The sequence below is a fragment of the Pelodiscus sinensis genome, chromosome 1 (genome assembly GCF_052426305.1).
Source record: "Pelodiscus sinensis isolate ZL-2025 chromosome 1, ASM5242630v1, whole genome shotgun sequence".
NCBI lineage: Eukaryota > Metazoa > Chordata > Testudines > Trionychidae > Pelodiscus > Pelodiscus sinensis.
The window spans coordinates 325,474,572-325,498,690 of record NC_143052.1 but is presented as its reverse complement, the minus strand read 5'-3'; the positions used below and the strand labels follow the sequence as shown (position 1 = coordinate 325,498,690).

The following is a 24,119-nucleotide window of genomic DNA, read 5'->3' as shown; positions in this document are numbered from 1 at the left end:
GTAAAGGACATGCTACAACTGTACAGAGACACTTGAGGTTTTTCATAATTACTTTTTTCAATAAAAGGCAATTGAAAAAATTCATGTGCTTTTTTACACAAAATGTTTGAAGTGTAAGACAAAACAAACAGGCTCCTCAATGTAACATGAAAAAGCTGAGACACCTCTGCGCCTGTGTGCCTAAGGGATAGTTGTGACACCTCAAAGCCTAACGTAAAGAAGTCCAAATGTGTTTTATGTCTCAATATACTTGGAATCCTGTTTGATGGCTTCCTTATAACTTATGTCCTTTTCAGAGTAAAGAGAAAAATGGAGTCTCAGACAATCTAATTTCCAGTGCACATTCTTTTTGCAATGTTTGTTAGGAACAGCTGTGACTTCACTTGTTTTAGTTTTTGATGTAGCTTTACATGTATTTTTTGTATTTAAATACAAAAGTTACACAATCCCAGAAGAAATTAACATATGTTTGAACTGATAAAGGCACCCTATCAAAAAATCTTTTGATTTTACTGGACAGATTTTCCAGATACACTACTGCAGATTCATATTTTCTTCTTGAAAGACACGTGAAGCAAGTAACTGTCTCTATTAGAATTCACAATATTACTAGCACTATATCCTGAATAAATACTATTCAGCAGCTGATAGGACATAAGATAAAAGTCAATAAAAAGAGAATTATTTATTAAAAAGGTCTAATGTTACAAGAACAGTACACAGAAACTATTATTTTTACTGTGTCTTTCACATAGTATATACCATTATATATATTATATATACAGATTGTATACAATATATCTAACATTTTGAGAAGGGTCATGACAGTAACTTTGTTTTGGGCTGCAAATAAAACTTCATAGATTAATTTATTTTATTTTATTTTCAAAACAGCTCTTGCAACATTATACAAAAATACAGTCTCTTTAGTGACTGCCCAGTTACAATCTCATTCAATTAAAAAAACCTCTCTTTGCAGCTAAAAATTAATGTGTCATGATAAAGAAACATTACCTTCTGCAAAGTAACAAATATGTAATACATAGATACTTAAACATTTAAAACATGTTTATTAATATATTTAAGATGCAAAATACATATTCTGTTCATGTAGAATATAAAACATATCCCCTTGTGTCTCTGCAATACAAGTACATGACATGAAAGTGTGTTCCATATTTCCACCACTATTTCGATGCCATTAATCTAGAAATAAGTAGATATGCCTACATCTGTTTATCCACACCAAACAGTGATACTTGTTGATCAACTGTATCCATTTAATGTATTCAGAAATTTGTTTAACTAGAACAGCACCAATGGTGACTGTAACTCGATTGATTAGGAATATTCTCAACTGAACTGAACTAGTGTAAGAGAGAGGGAATTACGTTTAACTAATTTTAGAATGTGGAAATGTTGCCCTCTCGTTCATCATTGATTCTGAGTTTTCTTTAGCAACATGAGCCTGGTCATGCAAGCTCTCTTGCATAATGGAAATGCTTCTGGTTTGCAACCCATAGCAGGCAATTTGTTTCAACTTGTTCTATCAGCAATGGTAGTGAAAGCCAATGTACATTACATGCAGTCTATATCACCTCCCTTTCTTTGACCACAAACTGACCAAATCCTTTTTCTAGTTTTTTTTTTAATCTCAAAACTTTTGGTTCTCAAATAATTGTCTTAGCATTGCTTCCTTAGCAATGGTGACTAAGAATATTTTACACCTAGTTTTGGGGTATTCTAAGTAGAACCTTTAAAATTCTCAGTGGGTAACAAAGAACATGATTCTAACAACCTTGGAAAAATATTTTTGTAAAATGTTCACCAAAAAAAAAAAAAAAATGGAATTCTATCTTTCATTCAGTTGTGTATGACTTTTGAGTAGTTGCTCTGCTATGGTGCCTTCCTGATTGTTATTTTAAAGGTGAAAGAAATGACATATTTGGAATGTGCTGAAAAGCAAGCAAAGTAATACATTTTTTTTTGTTAGAGAACTCAGTGCCTGAATTAGGTCTCTGTCAAGAGAGTTAGGGTACGTCTACACTTGCCCCCTACTTCGAACTAGGGAGGCAAATGAAGGCAACCGAAGTTGCTAATGAAGCGTGGGATTTAAATATCCCACGCTTGATTAGCATAGTTGCAGCTGGTTGCCATTTTGGAAATTGACTAGCCTGATGTAACTTGCCGCTTATAGACGCGGTACTCTGAGAAAAATCCCTTAACTCGAATTAACTGGTACTCCTCATTGTTAAGGAGTACCAGTTAATTCGAGGAAGGGATTTAAATCGGACTACCGCATCTATACGCGGCAAGTTACATCGGGCGACCGGCATTTTAAAATGGCGATTGGCAGTGAATATGCTAATCAAGTGCGGAATATTTAAATCCTGTGCTTGATTTGTAACTTTGGCATGCTTCATTTGTCTCCCTACTTCGAAGTAGGGGGCAAGTGTAGAAGTACCCTTAGAGAATTAGCTATGAGCATTATGCTACCAGGATATTCCTGATAAAATGATTTGAGCACAACACACTTGATTATCACAAACAAGGCTAAGTGCATCCTGGGCACAATCCCTACAAACACGGTAGTAAAAAGTACCCTTATGGAGAACACCACACACACCACACTGTACAAACGCACCCACACCCACACCATATACACTAGAATCATTTTGGCTTAGGTGCCGATATAAGGAAAGGCCATTAGATCTAAAATGGGGAAATGACTGATATAGCAGAAAAAATGGCTGGGATTAAAAATAGCACACTGTCCCTACAAGATCAATCTCTATGGGTACATCTACACAGCAGGGCTAAAGTCCAATTAAGATATGCAATTGCATAACTTAAGTCAAAATAGCTTACGCAAAATAGGCTTTTGGTGCTGACTACATAGCAGGAAGTTGAAAGAAGAACACTCTTCCTTTGATCTCCCTTACATCTCATAAAATGAGGGCTACCATAAGTCAGAGTAAATAGTCCTCTAGCTCAACATTATATTGAAATAAAGGCTTGTAGTGTAGATATGGTCTGTGTTATTTCAGAATAATGTCAGTTATTCTGAAATAACTCTGCTGTGTAGACATGCCCTTTCTGGTGATCCATAAAAAAAGATCCAGTAACCTTCCCAGCTGGAAATCTGTGTGTCATTTGGGAAACTCCAGTCTCCAAACTATATTCTAATTGAATTGTGCATGTCTGCATGACTACAATCCATGAAATATTATGGTCTCCTCATGAAATGCAGTGTTATACTTCAGCTTTAGCTTAATTAACAAATATAGAAAGTACAGTACCATACAAAAAAGGACTAAAAAATAAAGATCCAAGACTGACAGAAAAAAAGCAGCAGATTTGTCTCCTTGCATTCCTTTGATTTGCCCATTTAGCAACTACTGTATGTTTTGATTAAATGCCCAATTGTGGTTTCCATGCTAATAAATTTAGATTATTTATTTTTCTATTAAAATAACTATTAAAATTTACTTCCTCTGCAGTTAAATTGTACAATATCTGATGAAAAACAATAGCACTTATTTCCTTGTAAGCATATGTTCAATCATTTCCAGTTTATGTTCCACCAGTACAATGGCTTCTTCTCTGCTTTGTTCTCTTTCTCTGGGCGTGCTTTCAAAATATCTGATTGACAATTTTTGCTAATTTAATATGTATTCATACATTTTCCAGAAAATATTTCTGAACTTATCCAGTGGGCTATATAGCTGAACTTTTTCTTCTCTCCTACTGCCTTGTCACTGTAAGCAGCCAGCCTTATGGGAAGCAAGAAAAGCACTAGATTGAAAGTCCTCATCAAACTTCAGTCATTTAAAATATCCCAAACAAAACCAATGTACTGTACTAGACACCACTATTAAACAACTAATGATACACAACTGGGGATCACCAAAGATAAACATATTAAAAAAGTAAAGTACATCTGACAGAAATTACATTTGCTTACAAAAGTTTATTACATACAATCTGCATATTTTTGTTGGGCCAATAAGCGTCCCCTCCCCAAACAGAGGACATTTACAAAAACTGAAGAAAAAACCTGATGAATTATTTATCATTTTCCCAACATTCCTCTAAGTGCACCATGTGTATTTCTATGGGTCTTTAAGCATTAGCTTAGGGTTCCAGCATCTTCATGGACACAAAGCTCCATCCATTGGTGTTATCAAGCTAAAGCAAACAAACAACAGAAAAAACGAAAGGTCTGCAGTCTTCACCATGAGGTGGAAGGGACCATCAGTGCCAAGAGCAACGTTATAGAGGATGAGGAAGTAGAGAAAACATGTAAAGTGGATTGAGAGCTTGTAACTTTTCCACCTGAAATGAAAAACAAAAATAAGCAAGGAACAAATGGAATAAATTGTTCTTTTCATACTTGTCAAGAACAAATCAAGTCAAACCAAGCTAATAGCTTTCTTTTGACATGGTAACAAGCCTTGCACCTGGGATGAGAGGGAGAGCATTAAATCATAGAATACTAGAATTGGAAGGGACCTTGAGAGGTCATCAAGTCATTCTCCTGCACTCATGGTAGGACCAAGGACCATCTGAATCAGGCCTGGCAAAACAGCCCACCAAGCCACTGGATTCAGCCCGCAAACACAGCAGGGAGCCTCAGGCAGACTCCCTACTTGCCCCTCTCCCTCCTACATGCCACTCAGAAAAGCATTTGTGTTTAACAGCTGTGGGGGAGGCTTGGGGAGAGGCTTCATGTGCTGTCCCCACCCCAGCACAATCTCATTGCCCAGTTTCTGTCCAATTGGAGCTGCCTGTTTGAAGAGCAGGCAGCATGCAAAGCACTGCTGCCCTTCCCCTCCAGCTCTTATTCTCAGGTGCACATGGCCCTTGCAGCCTGTGTGGGAGTGGGGCAGGAAGGGATCCTGCCCGAGAAATGTGCTGGGCTGCTGGCTGGGAGTCCCTTAGGTAAATCTCCCAGTCAGAGCCTGCCTCTGGCACCCCAGACCCTCCCTTCCCCCAACGCTTTGCCTCTGCACGTCTTTCTCCTACCCCGCATAATCCAAACCCTCTGCCCCCCCTGCACCTATATTCCTTCCCAGATCCTGCACCCCAAACCTTTGACCTAAGTCACAACCTAAATCCCTGCACCTCAATTCCTTGACCCTGGTCACAACCCCTTCCTGCCCTAGTCACAATCCAAGCCCCTGTACCCAAACTTGCACCCCAATCTCCTGCCCCAGGTCACAGCACCTTCCAGTCCTAGGTCATAAACTAAACCCCTGAACTCTGATCCCCTGCCACAGGTCACAACCCCTTCCTGCTCTAGGTCACACCCCAACCACTGTACACCCTCCTGCACCCCAGTCCCGTGTCCAAGGTCATAACTGCCTCCTTCACCCAAACTCCCTCTCAGACCCCATACAATCCCTTATCCCAATCCTTTACCCCAAGCTCCCAGACCCTGTGCCTCTCCATTAATAACATGGAAGAGTGCAGCCGTTGTCCACATTCCAAAATCTTGGAGTGGCCCACTCATCAAAAATTATTGCCTGTCCTAATCTAACTTATCCCTGACAGATTTTAATCTAACCTGCTCTTAAATATCTTTAGTGATAGAGATTCTACAGCCTCCCTGGGCAATTTATTCCAGTGCTTAACCACCCTGAATGGGAAATATATAGTTCTTTGCATGTCAGAGCCCAAGCTCTTTGACTACAATCATAAAATGCAATAAAACAATCTCACAACTAGCCTGGGCCCCACTAGGCTACGGTGTGCGAAGGGCATGTAGGGAATGTCTTTCTCCTTCTCAGTTGGGGCCACTCACAGTTTCTCACTTGTGTGCAGCCCCCTACTGATTTTTCTGTGGGTCAGTGGCCCCCAACTCCTGTCATAGAAGAACTAGTTATAGAGGAGAATCTTGGTTTGAGTGTTCATTAATTCATTCAGTTAAAACAAAATGGAAGGATTTCATTCATTGTGAAGTGGAGACCAACTTTAGGCTGCTATTGAGAAGAGATTAAATTCCAGGATCACCAAAGTTACATTCTGTGAAATGATTCTAGTTCTATGTTCAGGGCCATTTAGATAGGCATATGTGCAGAGTCTCAATACATGGGTGAGACAATGATGTTCAGAGAACAGATTTAGGTTTATTACTGGAAAATCTTTTGGAAAAGAAAAGTCTATATAGGAATGATTGACTCCGCCTAAACCAATGCAAAACACGACTAATAACTGTTACATATTTGTTCTCTTACCCTCTTGTAGTGGGGAGAGATGTGTGCAGTGGAGTGTTTTAGAAATTTTTCTAATAATATATATTTATATACATGCTATATGTTTATGCTCGAGAAAGTAAGGTGAACGAAATGGGACCTGCATTTGGAGAGGAAGGTGGTGTAATTTATAGTGGCCCTTACTTCTTATGGGAGCACATTTCACATTCATTTTTATTGATGACACAATCTTTATCCTGGAGCTTTAGGCAGCCTTTTACATATTCTGGAGTCAGGCCACTGAGGTCTTTGAAGATAAGGTTGAGACCTTGGATTTTATTCAGAATTCTATACGAAGCCAGAGTAAAGAGCAGAGGACAATTTGATAGTTTTCTGTAGCCCGTATTGCTGAGATGTGCTCAGCATTCAGCCTCAGTTGAAAGCTTTATGCCCAAGAATATTAATTTGATGTCATCTAGCCATGGGGTGAAGAAGACTTCAATAACTGAGGCCATGTCATTGCCTTCCAGGATAGGACAGAGTCTCCTAGCCTGCCAGAGTTGGTAGATGTTACTACATTAGAGTTCAGTGTTGTTGTGGAATACAAGTGAACTAAACTGTGGACTGAGATAACCAATTTTAGGTGGTACCATCAAACAAGAGAGTCAGCACTGTTGCTGCAAATTTTCCAAAATGCTTTCCTCTGTTCACCACCATAACCCTTGTCTTGCTTGGGTTCAGCTTCCATTAGAAGTTCATAAATGAAGCTCATCCAAACACTGGGTCATCTTGATGGGAATGGTATGTGGTGTAGGATGGTTAAAGCTGTGAGTCATATGCATACTGCTAGCACATGTAGTAGTCTGACCAGTTAATCTAATGACAGCTGTATTTAGGTGTTAATTAGGATCAGAGAGAGAACTGATACAATTGGGATTCCACAACTGAAGGGTCTATTTGTGAAGATGCAGTTTCCCAGCCAGTACTATTAGTTGGGGACACCCTCCAGCAATGATTCCAACCATTTTAGCATATTACTTTGGATCCCTATCACCTCTCTCAAGTTAGGAAGCAGTATTCCTGCCTGACAATGTTAAACACTGCAGAGAGGTCCAAGAGGATGAGAATGGATGTCTGTTCTCTATCCACTGACAGACATAAGTGCCACTAAAGCCGTTTCTATCCCATGTCCTGGCCTGAATCCAAATTGTAACAAGTTTAGGATATTAGTTTCATTTGGATGAATCTGAAGCTGGTCTTTGGTTAGCTTATCTATAATCTTGATTAGGAACAGGAGGTGAAAATTGTCTAGAACTAAAGTACCCAGTGTGGGTTTCTTTGGAGTTGGTCAGGGTATTAGGAGTTTGAAAGCAGAATGAAAAACTCTTTTCCTGTATGAGGCATTGGTTAGTTCAGTGAGACGTGGCACCAGCTGCTCACAAGCTAGGAAGGATCTGGATTAGATTCATATGTCTTAGGTTGTGATTCTATTACAGTGTCCAGAAAGTTTTGATGAGTCAATGTACTGAATACTAGGAATGCAGATGCAGGTAGGGTGTGAAATCTTCCTGAAAGTGCATGAACTTTTCAGTGAAGTGGGATGACAGTTCTTAGCAGTGTTTGGTGTTTGGTTCTGAAACACTATCTCATACATACTGTGTGACATAAATAAGTACCCACAATCCTATTGGATCTTCATAGTTGTATATTCAATTACTTTATAGCCATGACACTGAATAATTTAACCAATTACTTTACATAATAACTTATTATCCTTTGGGGTTAACAAATCTCAAGCAAGTGTAGCATTTTAGGAACATGTCAGGTCTGTATTCAAAATAATAGTGCATTTACCTGAAAAAGATGGTACCCTGATTTGCGAGCTGGCTGTTCCATCCCCTCCTTCACTGACTGCACGAACCTCTATGATATAGACCCCAACATCAGGTAGAAGTACAACTGCGGAGGTTTTCTGTGTTTCAATTACTTGACTGTTGCTGTGGCCTTCTTGCCTAAACAAGACCTACGGTTGACACAGGAGCTTTAGGATCACTATAATCATAGATGCAGGAAGTATAGGTGGAGAGGGGTGCTGCAGTACTAAGAGGTCCTAGCCACTGGCCTCACAGGCTCTGCAATTGGCCCCGCATTCCAGCCGCCAGAGGCTCTGATGACACCTGGGGTTCTTGCATCTCTTCTGAGGCACCTGGGCCCTGACCATTGTCCCATGCTTGGGGCTCCACAGCTGCTCCCAGCTATGGTCCCAATCTGGAGCAATGGGAGGCATGGATGGAGTAAGATAGGTACCCCCACTGAAAACTTGTTCCAGCACCAATGACTATAATAATTTTAGATTAAATACGGGATCCTTTATTCAGGAAAAATTGCCACTAAAGGAATGGAGGATATAGCTCTTCATCTTTAGACAGAGAGCTTGGTCTTTTCTTTTTTCTGAAGCAGTTTTCAAAATATTGTCAAAGACACTGAATCCAAGTCAAAGTCCATGGAAATCATTGGAAATACTTGACCGGCTAATAGATCACATCAGTGATGAAGATTCAGTAGTTGTCCTCCAGTTCTGAGTAAACTCAGAGACTCTAATTAAAGTGAAAGTGAACATCAAAAATACTTTCAGAGTAAATGTATCAAAACAGTCAAAGGGATATCCAGCTATTTTGGGTGTCCAGCTTCAAACTGAATGAAGATGCTCTGAAGTAGAGTCTCATTGGGTATAAACCAGCTAAGTAACTGAACTGAAGATTTGACCCCTCCCTTCTCTCTTGTAAAATTCAGTGCACCCTTGTCTTGGTTCAGTGAGAATGTAAGTGCATTTAACTGTCCTTACTGTATTTCAGTGCATAGATATCTATCTATTCCCAGGAAAAATTGAGAAGGTTAGAGAAAATATAAAAAACTTATCTGAACATTTTATGAACCTCAAACATTTTGATAAAAGCTAACGTAGTTTCTATTTTATCCAGTTAAATTTACACTTTCCTGATTATATGATATTTGTAGTGATAGAGAGAGTATTGGACGCTGTATTCCATGGTATAATTATGTATGTATGTATGTATGTATTTTTTCAAAATATTATTATTCAGAAGAAGACATAATCTATCTATCTATCTATCTATCTATCTATCTATCTATCTATCTATCTATCTATCTATCTATCTATCTAATCTTGTTTTGATTGAAACCAATGAGCTGGGATTCCTATGATTTCCCTATTTTATATTATGTATTATTTTTTGTTTTGCCTTCATTCTTTAAAATTTAAAAACTTAAAATGCCAGATGTTACAGTCACAGACTGCTGAATACCACCAACATAATCATAACAAATCTCAATATTAGTAGTTCTGCTCTATTAAAAATATTAATTTTAATTGTATTTAAGATGCTTTATCCTTCTGCATTCCTCTAAATCTACTGCAAACACAGTTAAATTGAAGTGTTAACAGGGATTTCACTGCAACCTGGTCTTATTAATAGCCACTTCTGGACCAGATGTGATGGAGTAATAACCTCAGAATGTGCATTCTTAGTTTATAAATAGCAGCTGACAATCACCATTTGGAAAATATCACATAGAGAAGTATTGGGGTACTTAAGTTCTTTTTCACTATTTAGTTCAATGCTTTTTTTCTATATATGAGTGAGTGGAATAAGATTGCAGATGATCTGCACAATACAGAAAGCAAGCAAGCAAGAAAAGGGTAGATGGAAGATGAGTGAGAGAGGGCTAAGACTGACCTTGTATCCCATTACATCAGATTCATTTGCTAGAGGTCTAACAGGCTCCCATCCCAGAGACACATGAGAGCCATCTTGCATCCACATAATATTGCTTGGTGCCTGGCTGGGTGCTGAGAAAAAAAGAAGAAAATGACACTATGCACTTAAAACATACTTTTAAAAACCTCGGTGAGCATTATAGTCTTTTATTTCATTTATGGTTGGCTACATTTCCAGGCTTCCTTCTCTAGCTGAGTCCAATATACTTGAATATCTTTAATTTGGCAGTCTTGGAAAACAAGGATTGCTGGATTAAAGGTTTTGCCAGGGAAGGAGTGAGGGAAATGAGGGCATGGTGCTTACCCGCTACTCCGCCTTCCCTGCCACTCCCAGGCACAGCCTCCCCTGCCCCCACTGATGGGAGCAGCAAGGAAAAGCCTCCTGCAGAGCACTTTGCTGTGCTGTCCCCCCAGCTGGGGGAGGGGGGGAAGAGGGAGCGGCAGCACTTAGAGCCACTTCTACCTGCCAGGGTCTCTACCATGGGTGCCTGCCAAAGTAGGGACACCCAGAGTAGGGAGGTTATAGTGTAAGGTAGTTTTTGCTCCAGGAATCTCAATCCTTTTATCTATCTTCTGTGTCAAAAATGCTTAGCCTTGTTTTCCAGGAAGATAACATTTGTCTGTTGTGAATGCAAATTTTGTCACGTCACTTCAAAATTATTCAGAGCTAAGCACAGAAGCATGCTTGTGAATCAAAGATATATATCAGCTCTGCTTATTCTATATCCCAGCTAAAGGGAAATCCAGAAGAGTTGAGACTTTTTTCCACACAAAGCAATGAGTCCAGGTCACTTACGGGATTTCTTGGTGGCTGCATGGACTGCGCCGCTCGGTGGTCCATATCCTGCTGCATTGTATGCCCTCACTGTTAGATGGTATAATGTGTTGCCTTCTAATCCTGTCAGAATGGTGGATGACTCATTTCCTTCAGTTTTGACTTTTTCTGCTGCTTCTTCCTGCTCCATATCTTTCCAGTAACCAACCTGCCCACAGGTAACCATTGAGAGGATTAATCTAAGCATTCGTGAAGCTTCCTTTTTTATTTGTTATTGATTTACATTTTTGGAAGCTCCTCCTGTCATCAAATTAACAGGTCCTTTTAAACATGTGGGAATTGTAACCTCAGCTAGAGCAGTGCTAGCCACACCTCCATAGAGTCAGAATATCACATTATAATTCATAGCATCACTGAAAGGCCATGCATCACATTCCGCCAACATGAGATGTTGTGACTAGCTGCACAGAACAGCAGAGAATAAGTGCTGACAGAATAAGAGCTTCAAAAAATTCAAGGCGAGCTTACCTCTCGCAGCTCATCAAAAACATTTACCACACAACCTGGGAAAGCTTTGACTGAATCCTTTGAAGAAGTGGCACAATGGCCCTGCATAAAACATAGTGCCCAGCCACATGAGCTGTGTCAATGTAATGCATAAGAGATGACAGAACACCTAAGAAAATGTTGCAGTGGGTTAATCTTACAGGAATAGAATCGTGAGGGGCAGGAAAGGAAAGAAGGGGATTCCATTTCAGTTCCTTGGAAAGAAACAGGTTTCTGTCAAATGTAATTTAGAAAGCTTGCCTCTGCCACTCCTTGTCACATACAAAAGCTAAAGGTACCTATGTTAGATACAAGTCCATGATTGCCGATAGCTTCACTGAGTGTGTCATGTTCTCTTGGCCCTGGTCTACACTAGGGAGTTATTTCAAAATAACAAGTGAAGCATCCACACTACCAAGCCTGTTGTTTCTAAATAAGGGGCTGGTTATTTTGAAATAATAACTCCTACTTTCCACGAGGAATAATGCCTATTTTGAAATAGTTATTTCTAAATAGAGGTGGTGTAGATGCACCACTGCTGCTATTCCGAATAACAGCTCCCCAAAGACAAAGTAATTACTCCCCAGTGCTTCCTGGGACTCTAAGTCAAGGTAGCGTGTCCACATTAAGAAAGCCTGCATTGGACTAATTTTGAGGCTTCTCTGTAGTGTGGATACACTATATTGAAATAGTTATTTCAGGAGTTATTTTTTCAAAATAATTTCCTAGTGAAGACATACCCTAAAAGATTATATTGCTTAGGTAAGACTTCTGAATAGCTCCTTCCTTTCAAATATTTACAAGATATCATAATAAAAAAACAACAACACTTTCTGTCCTGTAGGTCTATCAATGGCATCTCACGCAGAATGACATCAATGAAATGGCATCATTCTCCATAATATAGGTCTCCCCTCAACAGAAGCTGTCACTTAAGTGCCATTTGAATGGTTTATATTTAGTGCATCACCATCTATGCATCATACTAGTAACTTTGCATACCTCTACCCATTGCATTTATTCTATTTTTTTAGCTTTCCCTGAGGTTAGTTATTTCAGAGTAAGCTATTCACATTTCTCTAGACTAAATTTTCTCTGAGAAAAGATCAGGATATAATACCATGTTCTTGGGAAAGCATCCAGGATAAACAGTGAACCAAAGAAATCCAGAAGTTCTTATGAAACATAAAACATGAATACCATCCCATAGAGCCTCACTAGTTGTAGTCAGCATTTGTTGGTATAATGGGCTTGATTCGTCAACGAATTACTTCAATTATATCCTGTAGTAATAGCACTGAAATCCATCAGAATGAGACAAGGGTTAGTCAGGCTCAGTGTGCCATGCAAGAATCAATTATTTGGCAGCCAGTTGTCCACTCATTGGACCTGACTTTCTACTATGCTTTGTCCCTTTGTCTTCTGGTTTGGTCAGTATCTGTTGGTTAATGATTTCATGTCATTTTCCCTCCTAAAGCAATCAATGCTATGATCCAGGTGTGGCTTCATCCATTGGGGACTTTCAATTAAATGATTTTGTTTTTCATTTTCTGTTCCGCTCACTATCAATCTGACACCTCAGGGTATGTCTACACTACCCCGCTAGTTCGAACTAGCGGGGTAATGTATGCATACCGAACTTGCTAATGAAGCCCGGGATTTGAATTTCCCGGGCTTCATTAGCATAAAGCCAGCGCCGCCATTTTTAAAAGCCGGCTAGTGCGAACCCCGTGCCGCGCGGCTACACGTGGCACGGGCTAGATAGTTCGAACTAGCTAGCCATTCCGAACTATCTGTACTCCTCGTGGAACGAGGAGTACAGATAGTTCGGAATGGCTACGTAGTTCGAACTATCTAGCCCGTGCCACGTGTAGCCGCGCGGCACGGGGTTCGCACTAGCCGGCTTTTAAAAATGGCGGCGCCGGCTTTATGCTAATGAAGCCCGGGAAATTCAAATCCCGGGCTTCATTAGCAAGTTCGGTATGCATACATTACCCCGCTAGTTCGAACTAGCGGGGTAGTGTAGACATACCCTGAGGTGTCAGATTGGTAGTGAGCGGTAGTGTAGACATACCCTCAGTCCTTATCCTCAAAGTAAATCTGTAGAACAACTTCAATAGAGGAGCCTGCCAATTTAAATTCATAACTTTTCTGGACACTAAAAATCACTGACTGAATAGAGACACTGGATTCATGGCTTATTACACCATTCTATGACCCAGTAACAATGCTGCAAGCTGCCTTTTTCCTCTCCCTGGGCTGGAATGGTATTAATGGGCCACTTCACTTTGAAGCACAAAGTGCTTTAAATATTTTGAACTTTGACAGCAACATTATTTTGAAATAACTTAGTCCGCGTCTACACAGCAGGCAGTTATTTTGAAATAATGTTGAAATACTGTCAAGCTGGAGGACTGCCTACTGTGACTCTTGTAACCCCTATTGTACAAGGAGTAAGGGAAGTGGGAGGAAGAGTGCTCTATTTCGAAATAAGTGTTGCATAGATACTCACAATTTCTAAATAAGCTATTTTGAAATAAGCTACGCAATTGGCATAGCTCAATTTGTATAGCTTATTTCAAGTTAAGCCCTGCTGTGTAGATGCACACTAAGGAATATGGCTTCATGACCATGTTTTGTCGCTTTTTGGCAATAAAACAGTGAGAGTGTACATGCTGAAATGTGACTTTTCTCAGGAAAAAAATGCCAAGTTTTGGCTACAAAAACTTCCACCTTCAGGAGACCCTTTTAAATTTTCCCCTTTTCAAGGGGGCTCGCAGACTTACTGAGCTTATGGGCAAGGTTGGGGGGTGGGTGGGACTTGGCTCCACACTCTGGAAGGGGTGGGGCCTTGCATGGAAGAAGCGCGGTTAGGTTATTTGAAGGGCCTGGAACTCTGTTCATTGCTGTTCCTGTGGTAGGGCAGTTCCTGGCCCTTTTCAATCACCAGTCCTTGGGGAAACTGCCCCTGTGCACCTTTTCCCCACCTCCCTGCTCAGCAGCCCTACCCCTCTGCTTAATGTCGACAAAGAGCCAGTTTATATACTATACTGCATGTTTTGTTGACAAAACTGACTTCCGCCTCTATCACACAATGCCTGTCCTGATGGCTCTGAGGGTATGCACCCTCCTGCTTTCAAAACTCCAGAAAATATCTGGCAGCTGAGTGTGCTGGTCCATTTGGGGAACAAAGAGCAAATCATTGGACTGCTCCTGTTCTGCCCTGCACTAGAAACATAGTGACAGGTAGACTGCCGCTGCAGAGGGACAGATTGCTGTTCTGTTTTGACATTCCTCAGCACAGAGAGCTCGCTGAGCTATTCATAATGCTACTTCCAGCAGCTAAGGAGGCTGTAGGAGTACTGGGGGGGAATCTCAACATGGGCAGTTGTATCTCACACATCTACTGGGTGTGGTGTGCTGTCCAATGTAATGGCACTTAGACCATTTAGAGAGAGAGAGAGAGAGGAAATGAATTTGATCTGCAGCCTTCTCTGAGTGTCAGCTGGCTCTTAGCTCAAGCAGTAGAAGCTCATGCACAGAGGTCCCAAATTCAGTTCCAACTACTCACACTATAACTGGAGGCTCATCTGGGATTTCATCTAGGTCTCTGAAGCTAGGGAGACTATCTAACCCACACACCTATTGGTTCATGAACAGTTGCCACCTCTTAAATCTTCATGAACTATTATTATGGCTATTGTTCAGAAACAGTAAAAAAAAACCTAGGTCTAACTGACAAAAGGCAGATCAACCAATCTTAATTCTTCACCCCAATTGCAAGAAGAAATTGACTGAAAGGCAAAAGTAAACACTATTCGTTCTCTTTGGAAGTGGAGTCTCAATGGAATTTGTCCAAAGAAAAGTTATGTATAAAACCCTACATGCCACCTACACTGTACGAGAAATAAGGGGCTTTGGTAATTTTGTCTTAATTTTAAACATCTGTGACTGGTGGCTTTAAACTATCTATCTCCTAGAACTGGAAGGGACCTTGAATGGTCATCGAGTCCAGTCCCCTGCCTTCACAGCAGGACCAAGTACTATCCCTGACAACTACTTTAGCAACCCTGGAATTTTAATAGCACACTGTAGAGGATTTGCAAAGGGAATAGAAAAGTCAACAGGAAGACATTTCTCTTTGGATTTAGGATCTGATGCAACCCCTACTAAAGACTTGAAAGGGAGTTGGATTGGGCCCTCATGCTGCAGCAAAAGCCTAGAATTTTGTAATTGTTTGAATCCTCGCAGAACTGCATTGAGTTTTACTCCAGCTACATATAAAAACCATTTGATTGTTCTAATAGCCAATATTATTTATGGAAATATTCACCTCCTACCCCTTCTTTAAGTGAAATCCAGCTAAATGGCATATTTATACCTGTGAAATACTAGTTCCCCTTTTTTTATCTTGCTTTTCCAACATCTGATGGAAATATACCTCACCAACCTAGGAATGTACGAAATTTCCCTAAAATATATTGTGCACTAAATATTGCAATATTATGATGAGACATCCCAATAGACACAATTGCCTTTTCAGATGATGTAAAAAAATCTGGTATATATGTGTTATATATCAGGGCACAGAAGATCACCATGCAGTTCTTTGACAGGACAAATCGGACAGAAGTAATTATCATTGAGTATGTCTAGACTACATGCCTCTGTTGCCAGAGGAATGTAAATTAGACTACCCGACAAAGTCAATGAAGCCAAGTTTTAAATATCCTCGGCTTCATTAAAATAAAAATGGCCACCATGCTGTGCCAGCTCAGCTGATCGTCGGCACAGTGTGGCAGTCAAGACGCAGATTGGTCAACAGGGAATGCCTTTGTCGACCGCTCCTGTAAACCTCGTTTCACGAGGCATAAGGGAGTGGTCGACAAAGGCATTCCCTGTCGACCAATCTGCGTATTGACTGCCGCGCTGAGTCGATAGTCAGCTGAGTCGGCACAGCGCGGTGGCCATTTTTATTTTAGTGAAGCCGGGGGTATTTGAATCCCAGCTTCACTGACTATGTCAGGTAGTCTAATTTACATGCCTCTGGCAACAGAGGCATGTAGTCTAGACATACCCATTATGTTTGAAAAATGGTACTCCGCATTCTCTGGATTTGCTGTTTGGCAAAAGTGATCTTTGAACTAGGTCTAATCTGAGCCTGAAGATACTAACTCTTGGGGGAATGTCTATGACATTGACACAACAGCTCTGTGACCTTGTCTGTGATTTAAATCTCAGCCCTTAGCTTTTCAGAAATGAAAAGAGAGAGAAAAAATCAACACCTAAGCTCTTATTCCTGCCAACTGATTAGGGTTTCATTTTTTTTCCATTAGTGATGGGAGGAAAACAAATAATGCCTGAGGCCAACAGCTTTATTATGGATTCCAAAAACAGGTGTTAGCCACACACTGTACGGAAAGGAAAACAGCCTCTACACTAACTTCTTGTAGGTTCTGGCTACATATGCTTTTCACTTCTCCTGGAGTTTTTTCCTAACCCTCCCTTCACCCCCCTGAAAAAAAAAATCAGTCTGTATGGTAAATAACTGCTGTCAGGCAAACTTTGATGCACATTTGTTTGTGTCTTCTATAATTTGAACTGTTTTGTGGTAGTTTACACACTGGATTTATTTATTAAAGCATCCTCGGCATATTTTTACTAAGATCAGAGGGCTGCTGACAAATCTGCACTGAAGCCAGAAGTAATGGGTGCTTTGGAAGATGTAAATGAGCACAACAAGCCTGGCATAAAGCTTATGTGACAACTGTTAGCACCTCCTTTCAAGGATGACAATGTGAAATTGGACATGTTACTTTGCCTTTCATGACTTCTCAGTGCAAAGTGCAAAGAGGGGTGGTGTTTAAACTGGGTCACTGCTGATTTATTCACCTCTAGTAACTATTCTGTCATTTTTGTTGACATGAGACCAAACATTCAAAACATTAAAAAAAATCTCGTTAATAAGGCTGTTACTAAACAGAGAGGAAATGTGAAGGCCAGAGAGGTGACTGTCCCTGTTGTCCTGACTGCAGACAGAATACAAATTGAGGCTTGAGAATGTAGCACCTTGGTGTTATTTTGATGCTTTCAAGTCATTTTGCTCATGGTTCAATAGCATTTGAATATGAGGGCAGCATTTTAACTGTGGACTGCAGTTATTCATCATCAGGTATCACTTGTAACTAGAACATTTAGCAAGCTCACTTTCATGATGTAGCTGGATTTTTAGACAGTTTTTGTTTGCAGTTCACAGATTAAGCCATCATGTTGGCATTTCACTATAAACAATGTGCTATGGAAAATAATAATTTTTAAAACATTGTGAAATAACTTAATTCTTAAGGCTATGAAGGGAAACAGACCATGGGAAAGAGCAGGCATTTTACAAGGGTTTTTGTTTTACCTTGTTGCCAATGAATTTCAATCCAAGACCCTTTTCTTTTGCACTTCTGGCACTTACTAGTAGAAATTACCAGTCACATCAGTCAAACCAGGCCAGTATGCGGTGTTTTTTTTATACTGTCCCTCCAAACTATTAGCTCCTGACCATTTAAACCTTTCTACTTCAAGTGAGCCAATACGCTTCAGGGCAGATATGGGGTCCAGAGTGACTTAGACAAATTGAAGGATTGGGCCACAAGAAATCTGATGAGGTTCAACAAGGACAAAGGCAGAGTCCTGCACTTGGGATGGAAGAATCCCAAGCATTGTTACAAGCTGGGGACCAACCAACTAAGTAGTAGTTCTGCAGAAAAGGACCTGGGGGTTACAGTGGATGAAAAGCTGGATATGAGTCAACATTGTGCCCTTGTAGCCAAGAAGGCTAATGGCATATTAGGTTGCATTAAGAGGAGCATTGCCAGCAGATCCAGAGATGTCATTATACCCCTTTATTTGGCTCTGGTGAGGCCACATCTGGAGTACTGTCCAATTCTGGGCCCCCCACTACAAAAAGGATGTGGATACATTGGAGAGGGTCCAGCGGAGGGCAACCAAAATGATTAGAGGGCTGGAGCATATGACTTATGAGGAGAGGCTGAGGGAGTTGGGTCTGTTTAGTCTGCAGAAGCAAAGAGTGAGGGGGGATTTGATAGCAGCCTTCAACTTCCTGAAGGGAGGTTCCAAAGAGGATGGAGAAAGGCTGTTCTCAGTAGTGACAGATGGCAGAACAAGGAGCAATGGTCTCAAGTTGTGATGGGAGAGGTCCAGGTTGGATATTAGGAAAAACTATTTCACTAGGAGGGAGGTGAAGCACTGGAATGGGTTACCTAGAGAAGTAGTGGAGTCTCCATCCCTAGAGGTGTTTAAGTCTCGGCTTGACAAAGCCCTGGCCGGGTTGATTTATTTGGGATTGGTCCTGCCTAAAGCAGGGGGCTGGACTTGATGGCCTTCTAAGGTCTCTTCCAGCTCTATGGTTCTATGATTCTATGAATAATACTATCTGTGAACTACACTGCCCCTTGCTTGGCCTTCTGGGGAGATGAGGGTCGTAGTCTTATTCTCCTACTTGAGTGAATCAGGGCCACTAAGCTCAACACTCTGCTGGAGGCTGGTGGAGTAAGGAAGAAATGGAGTGATTCACTGTAATACTCCTTTGTCTGCGGGGAAAATTTGGAAAGGGTTGGAAGCAGGAAGAGAATTGCATCCACACTTTCCTTTCTGCCCCCTGTCTACTGATTACAGAGAAGAATAAAATGTAATCCCCAGAAAAATGTAATCCCCAGAAAAGGGAAGGAGAAACTTACTCGTCTTCCTACCAGGGAATTGTACTTCCATGAATTGAAATCTAATGGGAATTAGATGTTTAGCTCCCTTAGGTTCATTTGAAACTAGCAGTTTAAAAGTGATGCACTGCACAAAGAGCCATTAGTAATAACCATTGATACTAATTTTGATGATCACTAACCTCATTTCAGCAAGTGAGCCAACACAGGACTTAAAACAGGTATTATTTATTATTTAGCCTGCACTGCAAATATGTTAAGAACATTGCAATCACAAAGGAAGATGCAGTCCCTATCCCGAAAAAAGCTCATTCAAACCCAAACTATCCCCAACAAATTAACATGTTCTGTGCTATTTGAAGCAGCATTATATGACAGAGCAGCAAACATAGAAGATATCAAGGCTAGATTCTTCTAGAAACAGTTGTCATCTTCAGAGAAAACATTTTCATTTGAGAAATAAAAGTCTAATTATTTCAGTCTTGACAGAATAAATGTGGAAGGGATGAAATAAACCTTAAAACATTTTGAGAATCAGTGAAATCAATAGGATAAGGGCACAGGAAAATAGTAGCCATAATTTATATAGACATCAATTTTTTTGAAAGGGTATTATATGAAGCCTCATTTATGAAGTTAAAAGGCAGGGTGTAGTGAGGGAGAAATTTCAGAGGATAAAAGACTATCTTGGAGATTGAAGACAAAGGTTACTAGTGAATGGAAACACTTCAGGATGGAGAGAGGTACATTTGCAATGCCACTACAATCCGTATTAGGTATAATTTTATTCTTTTTATATAGCAGCTAGTTGTAATAAATGAAAAACAGTATGATATCAGCTTTTCCAGATAGTAGCTAGTCACATACACCGGGAAAGGGGCATGTTCAACACAAAGGAGGAGTGTGACTAAAATATAAAAAGCTAGGGCTGACAAGGGATTTGCACAATTCAGTGTGGAGAATTGCCCAGTAAATGAAACATAACAATGGCAACAACAACAACAATCATAATTATAATAATTAATAATAATTAGTATAATGATATGGGCTGATAGGTCAGGGTCACTGACTGGTCTGACTGAAAGGAACAGGTCCACCAACATTTATGAACTCAAAAAAATAGAAAAGACACTGTAAGGGACCTCTGCTCCTTACTGCTGTGAGAAGTAGAGGTGTAGACATACCCTAACTTAGTTAATTAGTTAATTCGAACTAAGCTAATTTGAACTAACGGATCCAGACTAAAAAACTAGTTCAAATTAGCGTTTTGCTAATTCGAACTAGCATGTCCACACAGAGTGGACCCTGAACCGGGGTTAAGGATGGCCGGAAGCAGTGCCGGCAGGGCATCAGATGAGGACTTAGAGCGTGGAGCTGCTGTCTCAGGCAAGCCGAGGGCTGTGCTTAAAGGGTCCCGACCCCCACCCCGGACAGACAATTCTCAGGGGTGCCCCGCTTGCAAAGCAGTCCTGGCTTGGATTGCCCGAAGTACCCACACTGGGCACATCACAGCACTCAGCCATCAGACCGGCTGCACTTGCCGCAGGCTGCCATCTGGGGAGAGGGGGCAATTGGGGGGTTGCAGGAGAGCTTCCACCCCCAGAAACCTGCAGAGCCAGCCCAGTCCTCCCCATCGGGAGCTCGTACCCCATTCCTTCCTCACCTCCTTCCACTTACCCTTCCCTAGCCCCCCTTCCTGATGTACAAAATAAAGGACAATTGTGTTCAAAAATAGAATCTCTCTTTATTGAACAAAACTGGGGGAGACTGGGAAAAGGAGGTGGGAGAGGAGAAGAGAGAGGGTGGGAAAGGGGAGGGCAACTACAATGATGAGGGGTTTGGAACAGATCCCATATGAAGAGAAGCTAAAGAGACTGGGACATTTCAGCTTAGAAAAGAGGAGACTGAGGGTGGATATGATAGAGGTATATAAAATCATGAGTGGTGTGGAGAGGGTGCATACAGAAAAGTTCTTCATTAGTTCCCATAATAGAAGGACTAGAGGACAGTAAATGAAATGAATGGGTAGCAAGCTTAAAACTAATAAAGGAAAGTTCTTCTTCACACAGCGCATAGTAAACCTGTGGAACTCCTTGCCACAGGAGGCTGTGAAGGCTAGAACTATAACAGAGTTTAAAGAGAAGTTAGATAAATTCATGGAGGTTAGGTCCATGGAGTCCTATTAGCCAGGGGGTAGGAAAGGTGTCCATGGCTCTGTTTGTGGAAGGCTGGAGATGGATGGCACGAGACAAATCACTTGGTCATTGTCTTCAACCATCCCCTCCGGGGTACTTGGTGTTGGCCGCTGTCGGCAGACAGGCTACTGGGCTAGATGGACCTTTGGTCTGACCCAGGACGGCCATTGTAAGCTCAGGGCTCAGGGTCGGGGGTCTCAGTGGACCACCTTGATTTTCATGCACACCTGCTCCTGGGTGGCCAGGCTGGCAGCACTCCTGCCCTAGACGGCCACTTTCCTGTGCCTAGTGCAGAGGTCATGGACGAGGTTCATGATGTCCGCACTAGACCAGGCGGGTGCCTGCCCCTTGCGGTCCCGGGTAAGCTCCTGGGAGCCGCCAGCCTGGTCCCGGGAAGAGGGGGAGGGCTGGAGGGGCATCGGGTGGCTGGCTCGAGCCGTGCCAGGTGCAGGGTCTGCTGGCTGGGTGCTGGCAGGCTTGCACCTGGCATGGGCATCGTAGCCAGCCCGTGCCCCTTTAAGGCGTCCGAGGCCGGGAGGGGGGCATACGAGTTTCCCTGGTGTTGGCCAGAGTGGCCACCGGGGAAAGCTGGGGAGGGCTAGCCTCCCACTAGTTCGAATTAAGGGTCTACACACCCCTTAATTCGAACTAGTAAGATCGAACTAGGCTTAGTCCTCGTAGAATGAGGTTTACCTAGTTCGAACTAAGCGCTCCGCTAGTTCGAATTAAGTTCGAACTAGCGGAGCGCTAGTGTAACGCCTATCAAAGTTAATTTGAACTAACATCCGTTAGTTCGAATTAACTTTGTAGTGTAGACATACCCTATCTGATTAGGATGAGTCTGGGTGAATGGGCAAAGGGCTGCTTGCTACCCTCCAAAACTGGTGGTATTCCCAGCTGCAAATCCAGCTAAGCTTAACGCTGCTGGTAGCATCACTTATATCTGTTCTGCACATTCACTCTTCCAGAGAGGATAAAAAAAACCAATGGAAAAACAAGACAAGGTCAGCTGATGTAGGATAACTTCTGAGTAAGCGCTGGTGCTGGTGGTGCGAATCAAAAGAAGAATTTATGGGCAATCCCCTTGGAGTGGATGCAGCTTCCTTTTATTGCACATCCCTGGAAACTTTGGGGTTTGGAGGACATGACCTCCTTTCACTCTTCTCCCAGGAAGAGCTCTCTTATGAAATCTCATGGGATCAGTCACCAGAGTGTTTTCCCTTCTGTTTCTGAGTTTTACTGAGTGACATGCTACAATATGGTCTTAAGCTGTTGGGCATGATCTTTAGAAGCAGTAATACTGGCAAAGTCTATTCAGTTATGTGTATTGGATTGGACTATAAAACAAGTTCAAAGAAAGTCTTTGAGAACTATGACTATAACTGATGAGGAAGGAAGCAACATTTCCCTGTGCTCTACCTCTAATATTATATCATTCAGAATCCCAAGGATTTTCATTCTACTTTGCTAAAAGTTTACTGATATTTCTCCATATTCAAGTGAGAGAAGTCAGAATCCTCTTTATTCTTGCCCTAAAACTACTTTCTCTAGTAGGGACTTTATTTGGTTCAGGATGAAATGGAATATCTGAGATTAAGCTCTGGTTCATGACTTCCAAGAATGTCACTCCAGCAGTACAAAAGAGTGATTGAGAAAGATGGAAACAGACATGCTTTTAATATGGGAATATGAGAACAATTAACTCTCTAAAAATGATTCCTCTGAATTGTGTATTTATTGCCTCATCCAGAACTCACTGAAGTTAAAGAGGCTTAAGCACATATGGTTAAGCATATGCATAAGTGCCATGCCGTATCGCTTCCAGACCTTGACACAGTAATGTGTTTTTATAAAGTGGAAACAACATCGTTGCAGACTGAAGCAATTACTGCAACTCCTGTAATCCATTTTCTAACTTAATCTCTGAACTCTGTGTAGCAGATATGAAGATATTTCAAAAACCCACATGTCTCCACACCAACTCCATCTTGGTTTCACTACTGGGAAAGATAAGAGGTGTAAGTGGAAAATCTAATGGCTATTCCAAGACTTTTCACAGTTTCAGAAGTGATTATGATTTTCTTTAGATTCTAAAATGAAAATAAATGCAGCTTAGAAATGGTGTTTAGGATGCTATTTACAAGAGCAATCCATAGGAGGACATTAGGGCTGTCAATTAGTGACAGCTGACTCATACAATTAACTCAAAAAATTAATGACAACAAAAAAAATCACTTACCGTTTTAATCATATTTTCGATAAATTTCTACATTTTCAAATATGCTGATTTCAATTACAATACAGAATACAAAGTTTGCTGTGCTTGCTTTATATTAGTCTTTTTACAAATATTTGCACTGTAAAAATGATAAAAGAAATTGTATTTTTCGGTGCACCTCATACAAGTGCCGTAGTACAATCTATTCTGAAAGTGCAATTTACAAATGTAGATTTTTTTTTGTTACATAACTGCACTCAAAACCAAAACAATGTAAAATTTTTAGAGCTTACAAGTGCAGTTAGTCCTACTTCTTGTTCAGGCAAACACTTTGGCCAGGTCTACACTACACGGGAAGGTCAAAATAAGATATGCAACTCCACCTACGTAAATTACATAGCTGGAGTCAACATATCTCAAATCCTTGTCCACACAGAGGGAGTTCAACAGAAGCAAATGCTCCTATCAGCTTCCCTTACTCCTAGCGGGGAGTAGGAATACCAGTGCCAATGATTTGATCTAGTGTGTCTATATTACACCTGCTAAATTGAACCCCAGAAGATTGAACATGGCTCCAATGATATTCCATGTAATATAGACGTGCCTTTAGAGAAACAAGTTTGTTTATATTTATGGGTGAGAATGCTGTGTGCTTCTTATTTACA

The 24,119-nt window shown here is 41.0% G+C and overlaps 1 protein-coding gene across 1 annotated transcript in view; it reads right to left on the bottom strand.

Moving 5' to 3' along the window:
• Positions 1-665: 665 nt before the first annotated feature.
• CNTN5 (contactin 5) overlaps positions 666-24,119 on the bottom strand; it is a 1,036,023-nt gene continuing 1,012,569 nt past the window's right edge. Inside the window, exons 22-25 of the mRNA XM_089775740.1 lie at positions 10,790-10,976; positions 9,953-10,065; positions 8,049-8,217; positions 666-4,335 (exon numbers count right to left, since the gene is read on the bottom strand). Of these exons, the coding sequence (XP_089631866.1) occupies positions 4,232-4,335; positions 8,049-8,217; positions 9,953-10,065; positions 10,790-10,976 (573 nt within the window). The 3' untranslated portion in view covers positions 666-4,231. The remainder of the gene's footprint in view (positions 4,336-8,048; positions 8,218-9,952; positions 10,066-10,789; positions 10,977-24,119) is intronic.